The sequence below is a fragment of the Acomys minous genome, assembly GCF_964271855.1.
Source record: "Acomys minous genome assembly, chromosome: 2".
Classification (NCBI taxonomy): domain Eukaryota; kingdom Metazoa; phylum Chordata; class Mammalia; order Rodentia; family Muridae; genus Acomys; species Acomys minous.
Genome location: NC_140484.1, coordinates 35,757,409 through 35,783,110, shown reverse-complemented (window position 1 = coordinate 35,783,110; position 25,702 = coordinate 35,757,409). Strand labels below are relative to the sequence as shown.

Below are 25,702 nucleotides of genomic sequence, written 5' to 3'. Positions count from 1 at the left end.
AACAGAACACCATTAGCACAGGCACTGAAGTCAACAATTAATAAATGGAATCTAACAAACAAAGGGCACCATCATTCAGACAAAGTAGCAGACTACAGAACGTATGTACAGAAAAGATGTATACTAACTACCCATCCAGCAGAGGGCTAAAGTCCAAAACATATGAAGAACACAGAAAACTCGGTATCAAGAAAATAAATAACCCAATTTAAAAATGGGGCAAATATCTATATAGAATTCCCCCAAAGAGGAAACGTAAATGGCTGAAAAGCACTTAAAGAAATGTTCAACATCCTTAGCCATTTCACCTTACGCCTGTGAGAACGGCTAAGATCAATTTTTTAAAGAGACAGCTCATGCTGGTGTGGGTGTGGAGTAAGGAGAACAGCAGCCATTGCCGGTGGGAACGCAGACTCGTTCGGCCACTATGGAAACCAATGTAGCAGTTCCCCGGGAAGATGGGATTCAGTCTACCTTGAGCCTAAGCATGACCCAAGCTCATATGAACTCATCCAGACCAAGGCAGCACGCACAGGGCCTGCCTGGTCTGCACCAGGTCCTCTCTCCATATACTATGGCTTCTAGTGTAGTGTTTATATGGGATTCCAGCATGAACGAATGAGTCGGTCTCTGGGCTCTTTTCCTCATGTTTGTTTTATCTAATTTTGAAGTGTTAGTTTTTATTTTATTTTATTATTATCCCTTTGAAGCCTTTTTGTTTTCTAATAAGAGACAGAAAGGACCTGGATGGGAGGAGAGGGTGGCAAAGAGCTTGGAGGAGCCGAGGAAGGGAAAACCATGATCAGGATATATTATGTGAGAGAAAAAAAAATCTACTTTCAATAAAAGGAAGAAAATAAACAAACAAACTCAAAGCAGGGACCTGGCGGCAGGAGATAAAGCAGAGACCATGAAGAGTACTCAGTCTCCAGCTCTTTTTTCATCTATCACCCAGGAATACCCAGAGGTGTGGGTGGCTGGACCTTCCTATAGCAACCATTAATCAAGACAACCCCTACCCTGACTTGTCTGCAGGCCAACTTGAGGCATTTTCTCAGCTGAGATTCCACCTTCCCAGATGACTCTGGCTTGTGTGTCAAGTCACTGCCACCCACATTTACGGTGTTCCCCTCCCCTACCTTAATTCATCCTCTAGAAACACCCTCATAGACATCCAAAAGTGTACCTCAATCTTCTAGATGATTCTACGTCCAGTAAGTTGACAGTGAAGATTAAATAGTGCATCCCCTGCTTGAAGGGCATTTAGCAAATTATGCAATGTCACAGGAATGTATTTGAAATACAGACAGATAAGATATTTATAGGCAGAGACAGATGCCAAATATATGGGACTTAGTCTCAGAGAAGTGGCTTAACATGCCCAGAGTTAGGGGACCCAGTACAGACATGGATCCTGCAATAGTGTGCAGAATACCCACTAATACACAACCATTCTCTTTACTCACAGGTTCTAAGAGCCACCCTAGGGCATCTTCATTGGTACAACGATTTGCCAGGACCACCCAAGCCCTGATACCCCTTATCCAGCCTACGCTGCTTAGGCCAGGGACCCACAATGATACTGTCCAGTGTTGGCACTCCTAGGCCTCCTGCTATTCACTGGGTTGCCATAAATGCCTAGTGCTTTAAAACAGATCTGTGTGTGTGTGTGTGTGTGTGTGTGTGTGTGTGTGTGTATGTATGTGTGTGTGCGTGTGTGTGTATGTGCGTGTGTGTGTATGTGCGTGTGTGTGTGTGTGTGTGTGTGTGTGCGCGCGTGCGTGTGTGTGTGTGTGTGTGTGTGTGTGTGTGTGTGTGTGTGTGTGTGTGTATGTGCATGTGTGTTAAGGATAATATTGAATTCATGGGGGTGGGGGGAAATCATACAGCCAGAGGCCTTAATTATGTTCCTAACAAGAGAAGCCAGTCAGCCTCTTTAAGCAGAGAAGGCATTTCTTGCAAGGCTATCAGGTAGCTCACAAAATCCACAGGAACCTGGGAGGGAGCCAAGGAGACGGAGTGCTGGGACCTCTATCAAGGTCATGCAGGAAAACCAGGCCCCTTGCCACCAGCCTGAGGACTGCTGCCACCCTCTCCTCATGGATTCTAAAAACACAAGCTGCTCGACATGGACACCCCAGCATACTCTGCAATGGGTGGCGCGGCACAGCCTCATGGAGACCCGAACTCTAGAGAACACAGATGCTGAAGACACTGAGCAGGAGAACTGAAGACACTGAGCAGCAGAGGACTAAACAAAGTATAACGGTGTACAGCCTCCTCTCACACAGTGTCTCTGACACAATTCAGAAAGTAAGTCTTCCTCATTCCATTCCCAGTTTCCTGGAAAATCTCTTCAGAAAGTGTCCGTGTAAATGCAAGCATTTAAACGGATTCCCCAAGTGGCCAGTACTGTCCACTTGGTAAGACCTGGAGTCCCCTAGGAGGCAAGGCTCTAGGCACTCCTGTGAGGGACTGTCTAATCTAACTGTATTGAGATGGCTAAGCTTATTCTAAGTGAAGGTGGCACCGCCCTACTGCTGCTTCCTGTCACCAGACAAAAGGAGACCAGCTGCCTCAAGCTCCTTCTGCCATCACTTCCTCAACATACTAAACTGTACCCTGGACCTATGACCTTAGGTCCCTCCCTCCTTAAGTTGCATCTGTCAGAGCAACAAGAAAAGGGATTGACACACTGGGGCGGGTCAAGCACTACACAACGGTACCCTCCGTGTTGTCCGTAACACCTCACAAGCCAATGGCCTAAGCTCAAGTTGCTTCTCTTCTCGTCCCAAGCCACTCAAAAGCTGCAGTCTCCTCAAAGTCATTTCAGAACTGGAGAAGCACAGTCCATGGGACCCTAGAAAGCCAGGACACAGAACAAAGAAAGCCTTCCTTCAGCACAGCCCGGCACTAGGCTGTCTGCCGGACCCTTCAGCAGTGATGGTGTGGCATTATGGATGTACCAGCTGGCCTTCGGGACAGCCAGAAACTCCCTTTTCAGGACCGACGTCCAGCACTTATCAGCAAAGCCAAACTCCAGAAGCCCTCCGGTGCTTTATCTGCCAACAACATCAGGTGTCTTTGCTAAAGCAGAATAGCAAATGTAGAACTGAGGCCAGCTTATTTAATTAATAGAAAAGATGCTACAAGTGGGTCTCCGTGAAGCCTGTAAAGAGAACTAAAGCCCACACTAGCACCTGTCCCTGAGCTAGCCAGCTAATATTTCACACATTCCAGCCTTGAGACGCAGCTCAATCCCTGTCCTTGAACCCATCAGTTCTGGGTTGGGCTGTATATTTCTGACAATATTTCAAACAATACTAAAAACAACAAAAACAACTTAGCCGCTTTCGCTGGGTAATTCTTATCCCTCACAAGCAAGACGGGTACCCGGCTATCCATCTATGTATCATGACTTAGAGCTGACACCCCAAATTCTACACCTGGACCCTTCTCTGGCTGGCCAGCCCACAGCTCTTCTGACACATGCATATTCTGTACAGTCCTTGGCTTACAAAATTCAACTCCAAGTAGCCCAGCCAGAGCCCTGGGACCCTAAAAATATCCCCTGTTCCCTCACCCTTGCTGAGATCTGCCAACCAGGAAGCATTTCCCCTACTGAGGTAGACTGAAGAGACTACACTTAATGTGCATGATCCACGGGCTCTCAGAGAATCAACCACAGGGTTCAAGACAAGTGGCTACAGAAACATCACTTGTGCCCCCTGTCCCATGACAGGGCTGATTTCATCATTTCCTGAGCCGCTAACCCACGGAAAATGACAGGTCTGAGATGCAAAAGTGAGCCTTGTGCTCTCTTTGTTGTTGTCTGGCTCTTTAAAGTGAAGGATAAAATTCCCCCCAAAAGACTTTGTCAGTTCCAGATTTAAAGGGCATTGTACAGGCAAGAGTAAGAAAACAACTTATTTAACTTAAGACTTCATGCCCCCACATAAGCCACTGTCAACTCCAGCGAGGTATCCACCATTTTCCAACTAAAGAGGTTGTGGCACAGGACAATGGGAAGAACGTGAAGTAGGACCAGTCTTTCTAATAATGCATCCTCTGACTGAGAAGTGGACAAGCCAGTTAGCTTCTGAGCCACGGTTTCCTACGAATCAGGCATGCCTGCCACAGAGATCTCATGAGAATCTGTATGTAAGGAACCTTGTAAATTCTTAAGCATTATAGCCATACAGTAATATACCATTAAGAATTCTAAAGAGTAAGACCCACCTCATCTGCCCCCCTCACATGTGCACTTGTGTTCATGTGTTGTGTGTAAGTATGTATGTAGTATGTATATGGTATGTGTGTGTGTACATGTGTGTGGTATGTATATGTGTGTATGCATGTGTGTATGTATGTGGTGTGTATGTGTGTGTGTGCACACATGTGTGTGTGTGTGTGTGTGTTTGTGGGGTACAGGACCTAGAGCCTAGAGCCTGCTAGGTAAGCATCTGCTATTCAGCTTTTTTTTTTTGAGACAGAGTCTTACTAAGTAACCCAGATCTGCCTCAAACTTGTGATCCTCCTGCCTCAGCCTCCCAAGCAGCTGAGATTACAGTTGAGCACCACCATACCCAGCTATCCAGACATTTTTATGCCTTAAAGGACAGAGTGGGGCTTTAGATACAGCATACATGGTAGAATGCTTCCCTGGTGTGCATGAAACCCAGGATTCCAGGTCCAGCACCACGCAGGGTGGCACATGCCTATAGTCCTAACGCTCAGAAAGAGGAGGCAGGAGGAGCAGAAAGCGTAAAGCCATCCTTGGCTACATAGCAACCTTGAGGCCCCTGGGATCCATGTTAGTCTATCTCAAAACATCAAGAAGGAAAGAGAGAGAAAGGGAGGGAGGGAGGAGGAAAACTGTATGATCACTACACAAAGGGAACTTTCCATGCCCACCTGAAATTAAAATAGCACCAAAATAACTAGGGAGGGTTCTGGAAATCTCTAATAGCACAGCAGGAAGGACTCAAACACTGTTCTGAATTAAAGCACCTGTTTCACAGACACATACATTAAGAGATTTGCCCCCCACAGGTACCTAATAATTAGGGGTTAATGTGTCAGCACTGTGAAATAATAAAGGCTCATTCCAAATTATGGTCAGCCACAAAATGTCTTCAAATGAGCCAGCCAACCCAGGCCCAAAGAGCCTACAGCTCCTGTCCTTCACATACAGAGAACCCTCAACTGCATGTGATGGTTTGGACCCCAACACTTGAGACCGTCAGGAAACAGGACCTGACTACAGCTAACCAATCTTGGAGGTTAGTCCTCAACCACGCTGAACAAAGTATGTACATCTCCCATGATTCTCACAACAGATGAAGGGCCCATGAATCTCAAATGGCTTCGTGGAATGGAGCCATCTCCCAAGACATACATTTGTTTGTTTGTTTATGGGGGTGTGCCGCAACATACATGTGGAGGTCAGAGGGCAGCTTGTAATAATTTGTGCTCCTCTTCCACCATGTTCGTCCTGGGGAGCAAACTCAGGTTGTCAAGCTCCAGCCATCACACTAGCCCTGAGCCTTCACCTGTAACCTTAACAGAGACTTCCTCATGCCAGTTCGAAACTGAAAAAAAAAAAAAAAAAAAAAAAGGTAGCAACAGTTCCAACTACCACTTCCTAAGCAACAAAAGCTATAGCTGTCAGCTGGACTCTCACCAGTGGTAAGTCTTACTAATGGACCGCCAATGAGACGCATATAATTAAGACGATTCCATTTGCTAACTGAGGTTCTTGCCCATGTCTATTTTTGAGGCCATTTCTAGAACTGCATCTGAGTTTTGAAACAATTTGAAAACATTTTGTTAAAATCAAGAAGCAATAAACAGTAGAAAAATAAGAATGTATTTTAAACATGGAAAATGTTAGTCTGTTGTGGAAAACTCTCAGCCTAGACTACTACACAAAGGCACATGATTGACCCTAATGACAACTACAAGCATTTAAACCCTATTTCCCGGCATTATTATTGTACTGGAGATGTGAGCACTCTTCCAATACAAGAATAGTATTCAGTGAATGAAGCTCTGGGCTCCCATGAAAGCCTGAGTTTGAAGGAACTGGGGCAAAGTGATCCTCTTTTGTTCGAGCTCATGAACAACCTGAAGCCATCTCAGCGACAATCGGAGAAAGGCACACAAAGGAACTGCCCCTTACAAAGGAACGCTCACGTGTTCCAGGCTGGTGTGGAGACAACTGAAAACGAGGACAGCTGGCCTCACAAGGGACTGGGGGGGGGGGGGGGGCAACCTTGCCCCAATCTCTACACAGCCACAAAAGCATATGAGTGAACTGGCCCTGGAGATGGAAGGGTAAGTGGGGAGCCCCCCCCTCCAACCCCCACCCCACCCCACCCCACCCCCATCAATACCTAACTGTCTTCCTGGAGAGAGAATGATAAACACTAGGCAGCCAGTCCACGGGCTAAGCAGATTGCCTTCAATGGTCTTGGCTAGGCCACTACACTCTGGAGAGCAGGAGCCAGTCACTGGGGTGGCCAGTCAAAGTGCCCCTTGAGGGTGTGACTGCTGAGCTGAAAGCCAAAGAAGGCTGCCGCCAAGTACCGAGCTAGTGGAAGAAAGACCCAAGGCAGACGGTGCCCAGTATGTGAAGAGAAGTAAAGCTTGGTGGTGCCAAACCCGGGCAGCCGAGCCCAGATCTGCAGAACGCTGCCCTAGCAGAAGCACTGGAACATTCATAAAATCCCACCCCTCAGAGGCAGGAGGACGCAGAGAACAAGGCCAGCTTCAGTTACGTATGTGGTTCAAGGCTAGCCTGGGGTGCATGAGACCCTGTCTTGACAAACACAATAACAAAAGGCCCCACTGGCTTCTCTAATGGAACAAGGCCTCTTCCCTACATTTAGCCCTGGCATATTCCAACACTCAGGAAGCAGGGGAGGGGAGGCTGCGTAACAAAGGAAGGAAGGAAAGGAGGGAGGGTGGGTGGAATACACACGAAAGGACAGGGTGGTGGAGCCCGTCCTAGTATCATAAAACCATCCCCTCAAAATCAGAAAAAACCAAGCTCCCAAAGGACAGAGTGTTGTATGGCTCAGAGGGAGAGCCAGGCATGCGTGAAAGGGGCTTCCAATTTCTTTCTGCACACACTGTTTGTCTTACTTAATACAACGTATCTGATGCAGGTTATGATGGTGTATGTGGGGAGGGTCGCTTGTTTAGTAAAGGTTTTAAGATTTTATTTTATTAATCAGGCATGTGTGTGTGTCTATGTGTGTGGATACATGCGTGTGCGAGGGGGGGGGAGAGGAAGGAGGGGCCTGCAGAGGCCAAAGGGGATGTCAGATTCCCCCTGAAGCTGGTGTTACTGGCAGCTGTGAGACACCTGACGTGGGTGCTGGGAACTGCAACAAAATGCTGACCAAAAACAACTTTATTTCAGCTTACAACCATCAGGTCACACCCCCCATCACTGAGGGAAGTCAGGTCAGGAACTTGGAGGGAGGAATTGGAGCAGATACCAGGAAGGAATATTGCTTACTGGGTTGCTCCTCGTGTCTTGCTGAGCCTGCTTTCTATAGCACCCAGGACCTCCTGCCCACTGCACATAGTGAACTGAACCCTTCCCCATCAATCATCAATCAAGAAAATGCCCCACTGGCAATCCCACAGGTCAATCTGATGGGTCATGGTGACTGAAGAGGACACCCTCTAACTAGACAGGACTCCTAGTAGAGGAAGAGAAACATCAACGCAGCCACAAAATTTACCCTGCCTACAAGATATACAAGGGTAAAGAGAGAGCAGAGGTTGAGGGAATGTCCAACCAAAGCCTGTTCTAAACTGAGACCCACCCCATGGAAGAGAGCCATGCCCTGACACTGTTAACAATACTCTGATGTGCTCGAAAACAGGAGCCTCACATAGCTGCCCTCTCAGAGGCTCCACCCAGCAGCAGATCAAAACAGATGCTGAGACTCACAGCCTTAAACACTGGGCAAAGCATAGGGAGTCTTATGGAACAGTGGAGGGAAGGCTAGCAGGACCTGGAGGTGGCAGGAGCTCTACAGGAAGGACCAACAGAGCCAGCAAACCAGGGCCCAGAGGGATGTGGGGAGACTGAAGCACCAATCAAGGGCAGTGCATGGACTGGACCTAGGCAGCCTACACAGATGTAGCTGATGGGCAGCTCTGGCTTCATGTGGGTCCCCTGGTAAGAGGTGTGGGGGCTGTCTCCAACATGGACTCTATTGCCTGCTTTTTGGTCACTCTCCCCTGACAGGGCTGCCTCACCAAACCACAGGGCAAGAGGGCACTCTCAGTCCTGATGGGACTTAATAAGCTAGGGTAGGTTGGTGGGTGGGGCTCCCCTTTTCTGAGGAATAGGGGAGGGGGGCAGAAGGAGGGAGGGTGGGACCAGGAGAGAGGAGGAAGGGGGCTATGATCAGGATGTATAGTGAATAAATAAAATACTTAATTTTTAAAAAAAAAAAGCTAACATGGGATAAATATGATTAAAGAATGTTTTTTAAAAGTTCAAATGTCCAACCATATGGCAAAAATTAATGATGGGATAGAAATATAATAGAAGGTTACTTAGCAATAACGAGTGACACATGTAGAAATAGTATTAGATAATACTGATTTAAAGTACACTGAAAAGGCAAGACCTAAGACCATATATATACACTGGTTACAACTTCTTGGGTGTTATTCATGTTGTATGTTCTGGGTGTGGTGCATATATGTGAATGTCAGTGCGTGTGCCCATGTATGTGCATATGGAAGCCACGGCTGAACACTGGGGTCTTCCTCTGTCATGCTCCGGTGTATGCCTTGACCAGGGTCTCTCACTGAACAGGAAGTTCATCATTTTGTCAATTCCGCATTGGCCAATGAATTCACAGGATCTGCCTATATCTGTCCCTCAATGTTGGGTTGTGGCCATGAACAGCTTTGCATGGCTTTTATATGTGGGTTGTATGTGGGCACTAGACGTCATGCCATCTCCAAGTGCCCCTAAATTGGATACAACTTTTCAACAAAATCTATGTGTGTGTGTGTGTGTGTGTGCATGTGTGAAACGATGATGAAAACAGAGTAAAAAGCAATTAAGGAAAGTGGCTTTTATTAAGGTCATGTTCACCTATGCTTGTCAATACTCGATAATTAATATATAAGTGACCTTTCCAACTGAAAGCAGTTGATGAATAAATGCCTTTAAGTGTGGGCTTTCATAACTCTACGTAGGATTCGTATGCATATTCTTTTTGTCATTTTGAAATTTTAGAATACAAACATCAAGGGAGATGTTCTTCCCTTCGTTTACTTTAAAGACTAAAGTACTTTAACACTGACCAAATAGCCCACAATACCACAAAGGTCATTCCTATAGTCAAATACAAACACGGAACACCATCCATCCAAAAATTTCCTGCAGAGCCTAATCTCAAACAGCTGCAGCAAAACCTGCCTCAGCTATGAGCCACGGGTCCACCCAGCACCTCCCTCCCTCCTATCCTGTGTTCCAACATTAAACGCCACAGTAACAGCTTACTCCTGCCAATATTTTAACGGTGTTTCGCTAAATGCAATGAATGATGGAGTTACAAAACGATGCGCATGTTACTGGAGGAGCTGCAGACAGGTTGGAGTTCAAGGTTCTCAAAGCAGCATGGGGCTCTGGGTCTGGCCATGGCTCTGGCACATCTATTTTACACCATGCTGTTCCACCATATGCTGGAACTGTAAGTGGCCTCCCATAGCTTACCCTGTGTATCCGAAACAACTCTCGGGGTTGGAGAGACAGCGCAGTCAGTAAACTGCTAGCTATACAAGCATGAAGACCCAAGTAAAAATGCTGAGCGTGGTGCCATGTGCTACGGACGGGCATAAGGGGGGACGCCTGGCTCTCCCCGGCCAGCCACTCTAGCCTAACGCTTAGCTCCAGGTTCAGTGAGGGACACAGCCTCAAAGGAGACAGCGTTCTTGAGGATGGCACCAAGGTTGTCATGTAGCCTCCACCCCCACATATATAAAACAAACCAATCTTAAAAATGACTTCTGGAAATAACTAAACTCTATATCAAGATATATGAAAGAGAAAGAAAGAAGAAAAGCTACCACGTGTAAGATGTTACAAATCAAATGTCCTAAACTCTATTTTAAACTTGGCGATTACATAAACACCAGTGCCGTTTATCTATTTATTGTCATCACCTCCTAAACTCCCACAACAGGTAAAAACATAGGACAAGGGTTCGGATCATTCGCACTGCCGCTGGACGCTGGAGACTGGTTGGCTCATTTTGGAACATTGAATTCAGCGCAATAATAGAAAAAGAAGGATAAAGTCTGCATTTTTTTAAATCAAATTAACATTTGTGGGCTAAAAAGACAATGTAGCAAATCTCAGGAACAAAATTATGATGTTGCCCAACCAAACCATTCTAACAATAAGAAGTAATGTATTTGTGGTCAACACATGTGGGTTGCTTGGGGCAAAGAAGAGCATGGAATGTGGAGGGTGGCAGAGGTTCAGAGCCGGGTAACAGGCACACTGAATTCATTGTATCATTCCCTCCACGTTTGTATCCATAGTGACCAGACCCTGAGCGGGGTTCATGTGTGTGTGCACCAGAGGAGGATGTCAGATGCTGTCTTCCGTCATTCTCCACCTTAGACTTTGAAACAGGACTGCTCACTGAACCCTTGACTAAGCCAGCAGCCACCTGGCTTCCAGGACCCACCTATCCCCACCCCTCAGTGATGGGGCAATAGCTATTCATGGCCATGGCCAGCTCTTACCTGGGCACTGGGGGTTTGAACTCAGGTGTTCTTATTTGCGCAGCAAGCACTCTTACCTACTAAGCCTTAAACAGATGTTTTTCTGTTATATCTTCAGAATGAATTTAGTTCTGGAACTGGAAACATATGCATAACTCTAGATGTATACAGAGCTTAAGACAAGTCATAAACCATCAAGATTATCATCTTTTATCATTATCATCATTATTATAGGAACATTTACTTCTATTTTATTATTTTATCTATCTATTTTTGGGACTTGGGTTTGGGGCTAGTTTTTGTTGTATTTTTTTTTGGTTTTGTTTTGTTTTGTTTGAAACAGGGTTTCTCTATGTAGCCCTCTCTGGCTGTCCTGGAACTCACTCACTCTGTAGGCCAGACTGGCCTCGAACTCACTGCCTCTGCCTCCCTGAGTGCTAGGATTAAAGGCATGAGCCACCAGGTCTGGCCGTCAACTTATTTCTCAATGAACAAGGATGCTTAAGGATTTCAACAGTTTGCCTCAGTGGCTTCATGCTGTATAAGGGTAGTGTCATGTGATCTGTACCTACCAGCAGTATCATAGGCCTTTTCCAAGTTGTCAATCCAATGACCCCAGAGAGTATCACCTGTGGGGATAAACACATCATCAGCCCAGAAAATGCTAGTTAAACACTTCCCATCCTTGCTGGTCATATAAGCCATGGCAATCCACTCTGGACTGTCTTACAGACCCACAAAGCATATTTACTGGCTGTGTGTGCTTTCATGTGTGTCAGGGGAAAAAATCCATATCTCTGACCAAGTTCCATAGACTCATCTGCTGTCACAGTCTGTGATGTACATAGCACCTTCATGAGACAGGTAAACTCCAAAGTGGTAGACAAAACTCATGCGACTATCCCTGGGTTCAACATCATTTTACACACACACACACACACACACACACACACACACACACACTCCTCCTTTCCAAGCACCCCTGTCCTTCCTCAGCCATCCAGGATAGACATTCCAGGACTTTGAGCTATGCCCTCGTTATTATAGGACTCATCTTGATGGCCTACCTAGCTGCCTGAGAGTTCATATCTACCTACAAGCTCCTGCGTGTCACCTCCTCTGAGAAGTCTTCAGTAATCTCCTCACTCCACATGCCTGCCTTGTGTGTAGCAACTTCTCTTTTCTCTTAAAAACTCCCCATTATGGAGTTGGAAATATATCTCAGCAAGTAAGAGTGCTTGTTCTTGCAGAGGACTGGAGTTCAGTTCCCTACACCCATGTCAGGCACCTATGTGCACATAGACAGACACACAGACAGACAGACAGACAGACACACACACACACACACACACACACACACACACACACACACACACACACACACATCTTTAAACTCAATGGTCATCCTTTGTGAGGTCCATCTCTATATCTCTGCCATGAACTCCTGTCCTGTCTTTGAATCCTTGGCTCCCAGCTTAGTGCCTGTCATGTGATTATCAATAAATGACTTGTCCCTGAACATTTACTCCACAGCAAGGAACTACAGAGGGAAACCTCTTGTATGGCACAACAATGCTTCAATGAAGCACACACACTAAAATTCTTGGTAAAGAAGAACCAGAATGTTGCCGAAACGCAGACTGGAAGCCACCATGGCCTTTTGGATGACACAGTTCACTAAGCCACTGGCAAGAGGAATCAAAGTGATCATTCACCCTGGACACCCTGAGGCCTCCTGAGTACACTTCCCCTGAACAACAGGGTGTGGCCACTAAGTGCAGCTAGGAGGAGTTTCCTTCTTAGAGCATCTCCCTTGCTCAAACCCCGCCATGCACATAGCCACAATCTCTGTTTATTAACTACACATCAGGCAAGGGTGTTCAGACTAACACACGGTTCACCACAATGCCCAGCTGAAACTGAATCAGCTCATAGCACCGAACTATCAGAGGACAAAATGCACTCATCCAGCCTTGACCCAGAACCCCCTACACGTGCAGGCAAGTGATGCGTTCCCTCCATCCCACTCTATCCTCCCAGCTCCGTCAGTTCTATGAGGACTCTGCTTGCCTTCGTCCCTAGTGTGTGGCCTTGGTTGACTCTCCACATCGGAACTAGAACTCATGAGACCCAAGGCTCAGGCCTCCTACTCAGTCATGTGAGCTTGGCTAAGTCTCCTCATTGCCAATGGCCCTAACTTTGGCCTCCTGTGAGACTTCTGGGTCTCTTCAGACGGCTGATCTGGGTGTAGTGGTGTATACATATAATAGTCAGGATGCTGATGCAAGAGGACCACAAATTCAAAGTCAGCCTGTTCTTAAACAACTAAAAAAAAAAAGTCACAAAAGATTGATCCCACCATAATGACAGATTCCTCAGAAGCCCCAATGTCCACTGAGTATATGAGCGCACACCCACGTGCCCACCCATGTTTGCATGAGCACACATGTTTCTGCTAGGTTGGCACACTTATTCATGCATGTACACATACAAACATCTGCGAGTGTGCCCTTGTGTGTCTCTGCCTCCTCACCCTAGAGGGGCTGGACTTCACTGAAGAAATGCAAAGTGGTTTTGTGTGAAAACAGGACTGAAAATGTCCCTGCCCTTGAGGGAAACACAAACTGCCCACTTCGGTAGAAAATAACTGATTTGAATTATTCATTGATGTTTGTTATTTGTGCCACTGTCTCATATAATACCCTGTGGTCCACTCTCAGGAGCATTTTCTTTTTTTTCCATTAAAACAGTGTTATTAAGATGAAATCTCCAGCTTGGGACATAAAAGCCTATAAAACAATGATGTGTCTAAGCTACACTTTCTATTTCTGTATCAGCCTTAACATCCTACCTCCTCCATGCTCACAAGTTAGTACATTAAATGTGTTTTATATGAGTACAAATCGCTCCCCTAAAATCTTACTGCTACATTCAAGTGGCACATGCACATGTGTGTACATGTGTGTAAACACCTATTCATAAGGGTGTGATTTCCACACAATCATCATGACAGAGTGGCTTTTTCTGATCTCAGTAAATGTTTCTGAAATAGCTGTAGTTCATTTCAGAGTGATGGCTGTATTATCTTCCATTGTGCAGCAGTGCCCAATGTATTCAGTCTTTTCCATATCCCTGGGCTTTCACTCTTGTGTAAACAATACAACCATTAACAGTCATATGTTTTATGAATATATCTTTAAAGACATGTGCTTTTTAAAAAATTTTTTATCAATTTATTCTTGTTACATCTCAATGGTTATCACATCCCTTGTATCCTCCCATTCTTCCCTCCCTCCCAAGACATGTGCTTTTATTCCTGTTGGGAAACGTTGCAAAAAAGGCATGGCTAATCAGGATTTTATTTATACTTTTAATTCTGATCCAGCCTCATACATAGAGGTCTCTCTAATGAAGGCCTTCTGAGACAAAGAGAAGCCTGCATGCTCCGTTTCTTCCTTTGGAGGTGGTATTTTGTTTACAAAGTAGCAACCCCAGAAAATGCAATTGAAAAGTATGAAAAAAAAAAACACATGATATATAAGAAATATCAATTACCTCACAATATATTTGGCAAAAATACTTAAGATTTGTTAGAGAGAAAAACAAAGCTTATACAGCAATATTAAACAAAAACCCAAATAAATCAAGACATAACAAGTTCATCAATTAGAAGATACTCCATTTAAAGGCATCATTGTCACTTGAATTCTGAACAGATTCAGAGCACAGCCAGCAACCTTGTGTGAAACCACATTCCCTACCATGCGCTGGAAAGTAAGTTTAGTCAGGCCTGACAGAGCTGGTTTACATTCCCAGTACTTTAGGAGGAGGCTGAGGCCAGAGGATCACAAGCTCAAGGCCAGCCTGACCTATAGAGTAGCTTTAAGGTCAACTGAGCAAGGCAGTGAAATTCTATTTCAAAATAAATAGTGAAAAAGAAGGCAGGGGCACAGTGAATGGCTCATTCCCCAGCACTGGGGTAGGGGCAACACAACTGCATCCCAGTTCCAGGTGGGAGCCACTCAGTCCCGAACCTGCGAACCCACGCCCTGCTGAGTTTTACCCAGTGGCTCTGCTCTTTGCAAAAGGCATTGTGGGAACACTGCGAGTGGGGAGGGGAGAAGGGAAAGCAAAGGAAGGAGAAACAGAGGGTTAGAAGCCTCTGGGATGGTGGCAGGAAATGAGGCTCTGCTCTGAGGTCGGGTCCTTTAAGAGTTCAAGACTCAAGGAGCAGATGCTTGTGGCATCCACAGATGCTTGTGGAAGGCAAGAAGTGAAACACGAAACAGGTTCTCTAGGCTTCACCTCACTCTGTGCAGCAGTGTCTGGGCTCTGACAGGAAGAAGTCCAGGAAGTCCGTTAGCAATGGACTCACTCAAGTATCGCGAGCAGCTTCTAGAAGGCACTTGGTAATGGCAGGCACCAATGAATGAGTGAATGAATGATTGATTAAATACCACCAGAAATAGAACTTGCTTAAAGATGATTGCTTAAGCCTGAACACATCCCCACCCCTGGTGCTTCCTGAAAGAGTAGAGCTGCAGAAAAGGACAGGACATCAGCATTCTTCCATTCAGCACAATACGCAACAACGTGCTCTGAATGTGCAGGTCAGGACTCATCATCAGCACCAAACCAGCTCCGGATTATCATAACCGGGGACCTTATCACTTCTCTTTCTCTCAGTGTACGTCATTCCTGAAGCTCATAGGCACAAAACAGATCTCTCCTCTTCCTGATGACACAAAGGAAGTGACCCGCCATGTGTGGCCAATGCCTTAATTTTCCAGCTTAGAAACAATTGTTAAAATCAAGAGCTTACGCTTCTACCACCCTAGTTCCCTTGGCTACTCCACAATCACACCTTCAGGCAAAAACGTTCTGGCTCCTTTGACAAAAACTGCTAGATCTAAACAGGTGTCTGAAAGCCACGCTGCAAATGCCCTGTTTATCTTGTAAACAGGCAGAAAATAATTTATCAAACTTCTCAACAACTTATCTTTCCCTATAACTAAGAGAGAGAGAGAGAGAGAGAGAGAGAGAGAGAGAGAGAGAGAGAGAGAATCTTCCCATTTTATAGCATAATTCATTTGAAAATCTGAATAAGTGAGCAGTGACATCAAAGCTGGAAACTGTTTTTCAAAAACCACATGAACAACCCTCTACTCTTTTATTAACTGTAGCTCAGAGGTGCCATCTCCCACAATCCCAATGGAATCAAAATAGTATTAACTAACACACACCTAAACTGTAAGCCTGGACAACACAACCTAAATAAAACAGCAAGCTCTTCCCTCAGCCGCTTACCAACTGTGTTTAAAGATACCTGGCTAATCTCTTAGCGCTACAAGCTTTGGGCAAATAGTAATTAACGCAGGTTGGCAAGGGGGAAAATGATCATAGCATGCTCAAGTAATAACATCTAAATCGTTTTTCCCCCTGAGACAGAATCTAACTTAGCACAGGTGAGCCTTGAGCTGGATGCCAAGGATGATCTGGAAGTCCTGATCTGCCGTCTTCCACCTCTGAGTGGCTTAGATTATATGACAGACAAGTGTGCTTCCATTACCTCTTTAGCAGTGCTGGGGAGTGAACCCAGGGCCTCTGGTATCCTAGTTAAGTGCTTTACTCACTGAGCTACATCTACAGCAAGCGAAAAAGAGCGTTTACATTAGGGGCCACCACTGAGCTGGCCCAGCAGGTAAAGGCACTTGCCACCAAATATTACAGACTAAGATGTGGGACCCACAAAGTAGGAGAAGAGAACTAATTCCAGGAATTACTCATTCATTCATTCTCTCTCTCTCTCTCTCTCTCTCTCTCTCTCTCTCTCTCTCTCTCAGGAAATTTAATTTTAAAAAATAAAGATTATGCCAGGCGGTGGTGGCACACACCCTTAATCCCAGCACTTGGGAGGCAGAAGCAGGCAGATCTCTTGTGAGTTCGAGGCCAGCCTGGTCTATAGAGCGAGTTCCAGGACAACTAGAGCTGTTACACAGAGAAACCCTGTCTCGAAAAACCATAAATATATAAATATATATATAACATCAAAATGGTGCCTTCACATTGCTTCGTATTGACTTAAAAGTGTGAGAAGGCTGCTTACAGGACTTGATTCCTAATGTCTTTTCAAATAGATGAAGCAGCACCTTGGGGGTCAGACAAGTGGAAGAAATCTCAGCTGTGACACTTTGCCAAAGATGAGCATGGAACACAGCCTTGACTGTGCCATTTAACAGCATGTATGTGTCTCTTGAACCTGCTCTTACATTAAACACAAAGCAAAAAGCTTTACAAAAACCAAACTAAGATTTGCCAGCTTTGCAGATGCGGCAAAGGTAAAGTGCTCATGGTCAGTCGGCCATTCACAGTCTGACAGAGGAGCGTTTTCTCCAGAGCTCACGTGTGGATCCCAAGTAGCGTTAGGCTTGCGGACCACTTGCTCTCAATACTAGATCAAAGGGCTGAGTGAGCTAGGTGTAGCTCAGGAGTAGAGCTCTAGCCTCTGTCCCTGAGTTCAGTCCCCAGATCTGCAAAAAGGAGGGAGAAGAGAGAGAAGGGAAGAAGGAACCAGAAAGAGACTCTAAGTGGACATAACCGTGGTATGGCTAGCCAGTGAAGTATCACTCCACAATTAACAGGAACAACTTAGTGCTAAACTAGATGAGCCTTGAAAATATCCTAACTAAAAGAAGTTATTTGGTCATAAAAGACCATATACTGTAGGATCGTGTGTGTGTGTGTGTGTGTGTGTGTGTGTGTGTGTGTGTGTGTGTGTGTGAAATGTCCAGGGTAGAAGTAATCTACAGGGCCAGAAGTAGGGAAATTGGGGGCTGGAAAGATGGATGAGAGGTAAGAGCATTGTCAGTTCTTCCACAGGTCCTGAGTTCAACTCCCAGCAACCACATGGTGGCTTACAACCATCTACAGTGAGATCTGGTGCCCTCTTCTGGCGTGTAGGCACACATGTGGGAAGAATACTATATAAGTAATAAATAAAATTTTTTTTAATTAAAAAAGAGAAAGTTGGGAAATTGGTAGTATCTGGACAGAGGGGTGGGGAAGGGAAGAGAAAGGAGATCTCGGGGTGATTAGGAAAAAAAAACTTCCCAAAACCCATTTTGGTGATGGCTCAGTGAACCCACAGGAACTACCAGACAGCGTTCTCACCTGATGGTGATTTGTCAGGCATGCAGGCTACAGCTCAATAAATCTGGGTTATTTTGTTTTGTTTTCATCTCTCCAGTCCCGAGTCACAATTGTTCACCATTTCCCACTAAACACCTTCATTCAGCCACCTGAGTTTGTTATAATGTGTCATTAGGCCCCTTCTTTGAGATTACACACTAGAGTGTTTAATAGCTGAAGTTGCACATGTGTAATTTGCCTTAGAATAACCCAGTGTGTTTGGGGCGGGGGGGGGGGGGGGTGTCAGATATTCAGATGTTGCTAGCTCCTGAGGCTCGTGATGGGTCAACACATGGGGTTATTAATTCTCATTTCTACATTCGTTAAAACTTTAATTTTTTTTTTTCACAATGAAATGTTAAAAGTGGAAGGGAGTCTTAAGACTTCCCAGTCACTGGTCACTTCTATTAAATCAATATCTCTATCTCTATCTCTATCTCTCTCTCTCTCTCTCTCTCTCTCTCTCTCTCTCTCTCTCTCTCTCTTCCCCCCCCCGCCCCCATCTAGAAATACACACATTGACATTTTTACACATGAAATTACAATGATGTAATACTGAGATTTTTTTTTTCAAAACAATATGGGAATTTTAATCTGCCAAGTGGACTGGGAGCACAAAGAATCCAGTTCCTGTTTGACATTCCTTGTTCTTGCACCCATGAGGACACACAGGACCAGTGGCAGAGCCTAGGCGGGGATACAGGTGAAACCACTGTTCCAGTAACTGCAGGGTAGCTGCAGTTTTATTATACTGTGTCTGCTTAAATCTAACTTTTCTCATAATACAGAATTTTTTTAAGCACTCTCTCACCTACATGAGTTTAAAACATGAGACAAGCATAGTATTTTTCTTCCTAAAACACCATAAGAAGCATGCCATGTAATGAGATCTGCTCAAACCCTAGTTAGTTGTTCTGAGGATGCAGTTAGTTTTCACTGGTTCTAATGCCACTTCACAAATTCTAAAGTCAACCTTGGGAACAGGTCATACCTACACAAAGAAAGAATAAGTGACATTTACAGGTCTGAATACTGACCTAGGGGCACAGGGTGGACTATGGCATATAGAAGAGAACCTCTGAGTTCCAAATTCTTGATTCCTTCAGATTTGCTTATTGCCTGAGGACAAGCCCAGCCTATGACAAGATCAGACGCCATCCGGCACATTCTGGTGTGTGAGCTTTCTTTTCCGTGTCACCAAACACCACCGTGACTTCATTGACAGCTAAGTGCACTTACCTCTGAAATAATTCACAATTGCACACTGATTTCAGACTTTAATTTTAGAGAAGAAAAACAGGTTATGCATGTGGTGTGTGTACTCGTTAGGATGTCTGCATGTGCGTGGTAGCAGAGAATAACACTGGATACACTCTCTACCATATCTGATTTTTGGAGAGTGGGTGTCTCATCAGGTTGGCTGGCCAATGCATTTCAGGGATCCTCTGTGCCCGCCTTCTACCAACCCCACCCCAAGCACTGGGGTTCAGGCACTCCCCCCGGAACACCTAGCTTTTAGGTGAGTAACAGAGATCCAAACCCAGGTCCCCATATTTATACCACAGGTGCTTTACTGACTGAACCATTTCCCGAGCACCCTCCACAAATCTTCTCAATAAACTAGCTCTCTTGAGAGAACAATGGATTGTGGTTTTACAACGAGTTAATCCACAAAACTCATTCAAGATGCTGGCCCAGGGTACTCAGAGGAAAGAAATGCAGCCATCAAAATGACTAGCCTGGGGCTGAAGTCGGGGGGGGGGGGGGGGGGGGGCAGGGGAGAAGGGGAGGGAGCCTTGTTATCCTGCTTGCTACTGTATTTGGCGTACCCACATTCCAAGGTACTCCAGATCACAAACAAACACAGTAGCAGAGTCCAGGGACAGAGCTATAGGGTGGAATTCTATCTACCTAATATTGTAAAGTTGTGGGCTTCGCTCACTGTAGCAGAAAAGGACTGAGGTCCCAACAGAACCGCTCAGCAAAGGTGTTTAAAAGAAGACAAGATTGACATTGGGTGATACAAAACTCTGGGTGAGGCCAGAGAAACCTTGTGTTCTTAATGTTCCCGTTCAAGCAGTTACTCTAGGTTCAGCAAGTTCTCCCACATTTTTGAAATTTGGTCTTGACTCTCGATATGTTTTAACCAGCAGAGCACAAAATGTACACTCAGTGCAGATCATAGAAAAAGCTATAGACATCGCCAGGCTTCTATAAAAGGGCCATTTTCCCATTCTATAAAAGGGCTCATCCTCCCACAGTTATTGTGCAGAGAGACCTGTTCTCAAGTCTCTAGGCCTCTGGCAAACCTCAATGGGTTGGATGCCTTAAGAGTTGTGGCACAATGTTCCCTGGATGGGGGGAGGCCTGGTGGCACTCAGAGGAAGGATAGCAGGCTACCAAGAAGAGACTTGATACCCTATGAGCATATACAGGGGGAAGAGGTCCCCCTCAGTCAAAGTCATTAGGGAAGGGAGTAGGAGGTAAGTGGGAGGGAGGGAGGAATGGGAGGATACAAGGGATGGGATAACAACTGAGATGTAATATGAATGAATTAATTTAAAAAAAAAAACAGTTGTGGCACAGTTCGGAAGCAAGGATGAGTAGTCACCTACAGAAGCCTGCTCATTGGCAGCCACTTTTCCCAGAGGCCAGGCTTCCCAATACCCCATTGGCCAAGGAGGCAGGACCAGGTGCCAGGGCAGGGCAGACATCATCACCAGCTAGCTACCCCACACTTGGGGAGTTCTGGGGCATACATCCATAATGACAGGTTCTGTTTCTTGTGCACCCATTTCTGCAGAGCAGTTTTGGTGGTTCCAGGAACCCACCCAGGGTTTGAGCCCTCCTTTAATGACCAGGTACAAGCTATCAGTCACACACCCTCTTATTACCTCTGAGCTCCTCGGAGTTCAGTCATCCAACACCAGATACTCTCTCATTTATTCGTCTCTTAATGAAGAATAAAGACAAATCAACCCCTCCCACCCACCCACCCCCACTTCAATTTGTCACTTGTCCATTCCAGAAGTACCCCACCCTGTACTGGCATTGTTGTTGTATCGGCGAAGAAAACGTATCAAAATCCCTGCCCTCTTGGAGTTTTACTTTACCAATGCAGTAAAGTATTCAGTGGCCAAAAAAAAAGTTTTAAATAATTTCTCCCAGCCACATGCCAATCCCTCGAAGAGCCTGATACTGTACTTAACGTTAACTTGACAGAAACAAAATCCTTAGCGTGCAAGGGACAAACACTGCCCAGGTGCAATCCAATTCTCCCTTCAACTCGCCTGCCTCGCGACACGTATCCCCACCCCCACGCCCAACCCCACCCCCCCCCCACTCACTTCAGGTGACTTTAGGGTCTGAGCCCCCCAACTGAAGTCAAACAAAAACAGCTGAGGGGACCCCTCCACACACCCCTGCCCCAAGGGGTAGACCCCCGCAGAGAGGCACTAGGTACTCACCGAGGAGCCTGCCCAGAACGGGCAGGAGTTCTTCACCTGCGGCGAGCTGCTCAGCGACAGCGCTCCGAAGCTGAGCGCCACCATGCAGCAGCCCAGAATCAGCTGCAACAGCCCGAGCGACAGCAGCGGGCGGGCCGGCAGCAGCGCGGAGCCGGGCGCGGCGGGGCGGCGGGACGCTAGCGCTGGCGGCGGGGCCAGCACAGCGGCCGGGGCGCAGCGGGGCCGGGCTGGAGGCTGTAGAGCGCCCCGGGGCCAGCGCGGCCGCAACGGGGGCAGCGGCGGCTCCTGAGCGGCGGCGGCTGCAGCGCCAGGACCCCCGGCCTGAGGTCCGCCCGACAGCCCCGCCACCGGGCAGCAGGAGCCCGGGAGCACCACGGGCAGAGACATGGGCGCGCGGCGGGAGGGCGGTGCAGCGGAGCGGAGGGCGCCGCGCACCGGGCACCCGCGCCGGCGCCGCGCAGGACGGACTGCGCACGGCCCAACCACTTGCTGCCGAGGCCCGCGCCGGCCGCGCCCACCTGCCCCGCGGGGCCCGCCCCCCGCCGTTCCCTCTCGGTCACCCACGGTGACAAGTGCACCGCCGCCTTGGGGTCACCCAGGGAAAGCGTCCGGGCAAGGCAGGGTCCGGCAGCTAGCGGCCCACGGTTCTCAGAGTCTGTCCCCAACCGTGCGCCACGGGAAACGTCGTGGACCCCGGTTCCTCCGAGGGCCGGCCTGAGAGTGGGACCCTGGCTGTTTTTAAATAGGAATGGAGTCCCGCGTGACTCTCTTTCTCCCTTACGGCCGGAGGAGGGGCTGTGGGCGACCCGACGGAAAAAGGTCCAAGTTGGGGAAGAGGACTCTTCTCTGGACGGTACCCTTTAGGGAGGGCGACCTACATCTATGGCCTCTGGGAGAGAGTTCCCGGCCACTGACGCTGCAGCCCTACCGGGAAGGAAGAGGGTGCTTTCCGGACACCAGAGTGAGAGAACAAGAGTGGCAAGCCCAGGTTACCTTGGGAGTCGCTACTCAGCATTCACATTGGAAGAGCACAGGGCGGCCCTGTGCAATTAATTGGCAGGGGTCACATGCTCCATCGTTCTAGCTTTGACCTGGAGCTAATTGGCATTACCTGGTAAAACACAGCATCCCAAACTTGGCAGAAAATAGCCTAATGAAATCTTAATCTGTTTGGTAATTTATAATACACTTATCGAGCTTTAAGGAAAAAGCAACTATTTGCCTTTGCACAATAGTTTCCCTTAATAGAATGTCTAGCCGGCTAATGTATCATAGGTGAGATGCTGATAATGAACTTCTGTTCCAGGTAAGAACCAGAGCAGTGTCAGTTTGCAGCCAGTTGTGGCATTTGAAAGCGTGTCTTGCTGGAGAGGTGAGGGAATCGAATGCCCTCCTGTTGAGGAAAACAAGAGAAATGCAGATTTGTCTCTGTGTTCTGTTTGTGAAGATTGTACTTACGTTGGACATTATGTCACGCAGGATAATGTATTGCCAATGTGCATTATGTCACACAGGGTAATGTATTGCCAATGTGCATATGTTTGCATGCACACTTTTTAAAATCGTTAAACCGCCTGTGATTAATAGGGCCTAGAACTTCCTTTCAGACTGTTCCCAGGAGTAAACTTCAAGGTTTGGAAGAGAAAGTAGATTTTTTTTTAATGGACATTGAAAATCCGATGTCTCGTGTAGTTAAAAACAAACACAAAAATCTACAATAGATGCTCTTAAGTTGCAGGTCAAAACGAGTTGAGTTTCTTCAGTGCTGTGTTATAACTTTTATCTTAAACACAAGCTTAAAAGTATTTAATTTCTAAGGCTGGATGATACCCTGCAATACAGTATGACTACTGAGTGTTCAGACGTTCTCTCAGCTAAACAAATCTATTCTACTAGCCAGAGCCTGACACCAGAACCACACTATTAAAAATGCATCCCTTGTGTCTAAGAATGTTTGTGTTAGAAGTCAGGATACCCTCCTTCCCTTGGGGGGAATCCTTAGGACTAGGACAGGGTTGGGGGAGGTGCTAATGAAAATTCATTTCTTAATGCCAGTGCTAATAACACAGCAAGGGTCCCTGTGAAAATCCATATAGTTGCACTTGGGGTCTAATTGCTTCTCTATGTTTTATACTTTAGTATCTACCTAAAAGAGTTCGAATGCCCCAAGTTTCTAGGTGTGTTCTCTATGTAGAAACGGGATACCTGAAATCCACAGATGGCTTTCATCTACCAGCTCTACTCATTAGAAGGTCACAGGGCCTCCCTCCAAGCGTCTACCTAAGGGAGTTTGTTTTTCTGTTCCCCCATCCTCTCTCTCTCTCTCTCTCTCTCTCTCTCTCTCTCTCTCTCTTTCTCTCTCTTTCTCTCTCTTTCTCTCCCTCCCCCCGCTGTGTGTGTTTGTGTGTGTGTGTGTTATTGTTGTTATCAACATTGATGGCTGTGAAATTCTTTTTCTTGTTTCTATAAACAGGAATCTAAATAAAAATTGTCCCAACCTTTACAGTTCCACCAATCAATGCCCTCTGGTATTTGTGCTTATCCTGTAACAGAGCTTGATTCCTCACAACTTCACACAAACACCTTCTTAGGTAAGGATTCGGTCATACTTGACTGAGCTGTATGAAACAGATCCCTTACAACAGTGATTCAGAGCCACTGAGTCCAGCTTGGTGTAGAAGGTATTCATAAAAAGAGGCAGGGAATGGGACTTGAGTGATGGGATGGGAAAGGGGAGGAGCAGGAGAGGCAACTGAACCTTCCTTACAGGGGAGGGAGGGAGTTCCTCCAAAAAAACGACACTCGGAGTTAACAGGAATTCCCATCGAATGTGTGCACAAGTAGTCTCACAAGTCTCCATGGCCAGAAGACAGTTAGGAACAACCCAGCAGTAAGTCAACTAGATGAACATACAAGTAAAACAGGGGTTACCCACCCAGTGGAATGAAGGGCATGGACCCTGGCAACAGGCTAAGTGAAAGGCCAGTCAAAGAAGGCACACAGTATACCATGCTGTTTCGATGGAATGTCTGCAGCAAACAAGTCCATAGAGACAGTAAATTACTTTGTGGTGGTTGAGTGCTAGGGAAATGGAGGGATTGTCAGGGGAGGTAATAGCTAATAGGTATGGGGGGTTTTTGTTTGTTTTTTCCCAAGGCGATAAAATATTTTACAACTGACTGTGGTGACAACTGTACAATCCTCTATATGAAAAATGCTGAACTGTATCCTTTTTTTTTAATGGATGAGTTATACACATATGTGAATTATATCTCAGTAAGTGTGTCACAAAATTAGGAAGATGCTGTAGAAAACTTGACCCAGATGCCTTATTAATATAGGTAAAAGCTCAAGTTAACAACAGTTACACCGCATTGTTTCATGGAATCAAGAAGCCGATTTTCTCAAGATAAAAGTCAACTCCAAGAAGGTTCAGTTACCTCCCACCCAGTTTCCTGCTGCCCATCACACAAGTTCCGCTCCCTTCCTTAAAGCCTCTGCACAGAGGAGACCCACTCTCTGGACACTGTTCAACTCCCACTTGGAATTCTTCCATACTCCTCAGAAGACCCACCCTGCAAAGCTAATTAAAGGACACCTTATTCCTGCTACAGTAGGAGCTGGTGAAGACACTCTCCCCAAAGCATGTTCCTGGTAACCTGCCTCCAGCTGTTATATTTTACACAAAGACAAGAACTTCTCTGAGTTTATGAACTCTCACAACCTCTGGAGCAACTTCTCAAAGGATGTTCCACAGAGTCAAGAAACCATCATGGGGTGTGCCGTGTTGAAACACAGGGTCATAGGCTTTCCCCAGCCCAGTAGATCCAGAGTCTCTACTGGATGGCCAGGGTCTTGTGTTTTAAATTGAGAGAAATATTGGTACCACAACAGAATCCAGAGTCCAGAATTCTTATGTGTATAGTATCATATAGTAGAGGTCTAAGGACCGCCATTTTGTTAGAAGGCAAGAGTAGAGTGTTTGGTTTAAAAGCTCATATGTACATGTTCTGAGGTGGGGGCTTTATTGGTTCCCAGCTAAATATTGCAACACAGGTGACCACTAGGCACATATGGGTGAAAATGGCACGTGCCAACCCTCAGTGATCACACACCAGTCAAGAGTTTCGCTACCTTAGCTATTGGACAGCACAACCACACTGATGTCCTTAACCCTGGGAATCAGCCTTTTATTGTCACTGTTTCTTAGACTGCCAGCAAAAGAACAGCAGCTTAGAAAGGCACCCTGAGGTGTGGGGAAGTTACTCCTGTTATAG

The 25,702-nt window shown here is 46.3% G+C and overlaps 1 protein-coding gene and 1 long non-coding RNA gene across 2 annotated transcripts in view; one reads left to right on the top strand and one right to left on the bottom strand.

Annotated features, from left to right (window-relative positions):
• Window positions 1-21,897, bottom strand: part of ENTREP1 (endosomal transmembrane epsin interactor 1) — a 56,938-nt gene extending 35,041 nt beyond the window's left edge. Inside the window, exons 1-2 of the mRNA XM_084755400.1 lie at window positions 21,426-21,897; window positions 11,343-11,399 (exon numbers count right to left, since the gene is read on the bottom strand). Coding sequence (XP_084611526.1) covers window positions 11,343-11,399; window positions 21,426-21,812 — 444 coding nt within the window. The 5' untranslated portion in view covers window positions 21,813-21,897. The remainder of the gene's footprint in view (window positions 1-11,342; window positions 11,400-21,425) is intronic.
• Window positions 21,898-23,622: 1,725 nt separating this feature from the next.
• Window positions 23,623-24,649, top strand: LOC311586666. Its single transcript, XR_014775611.1, has 3 exons — window positions 23,623-23,677; window positions 23,932-24,016; window positions 24,582-24,649. It is a non-coding gene; the product is annotated as an uncharacterized lncRNA (long non-coding RNA).
• Window positions 24,650-25,702: the final 1,053 nt, after the last annotated feature.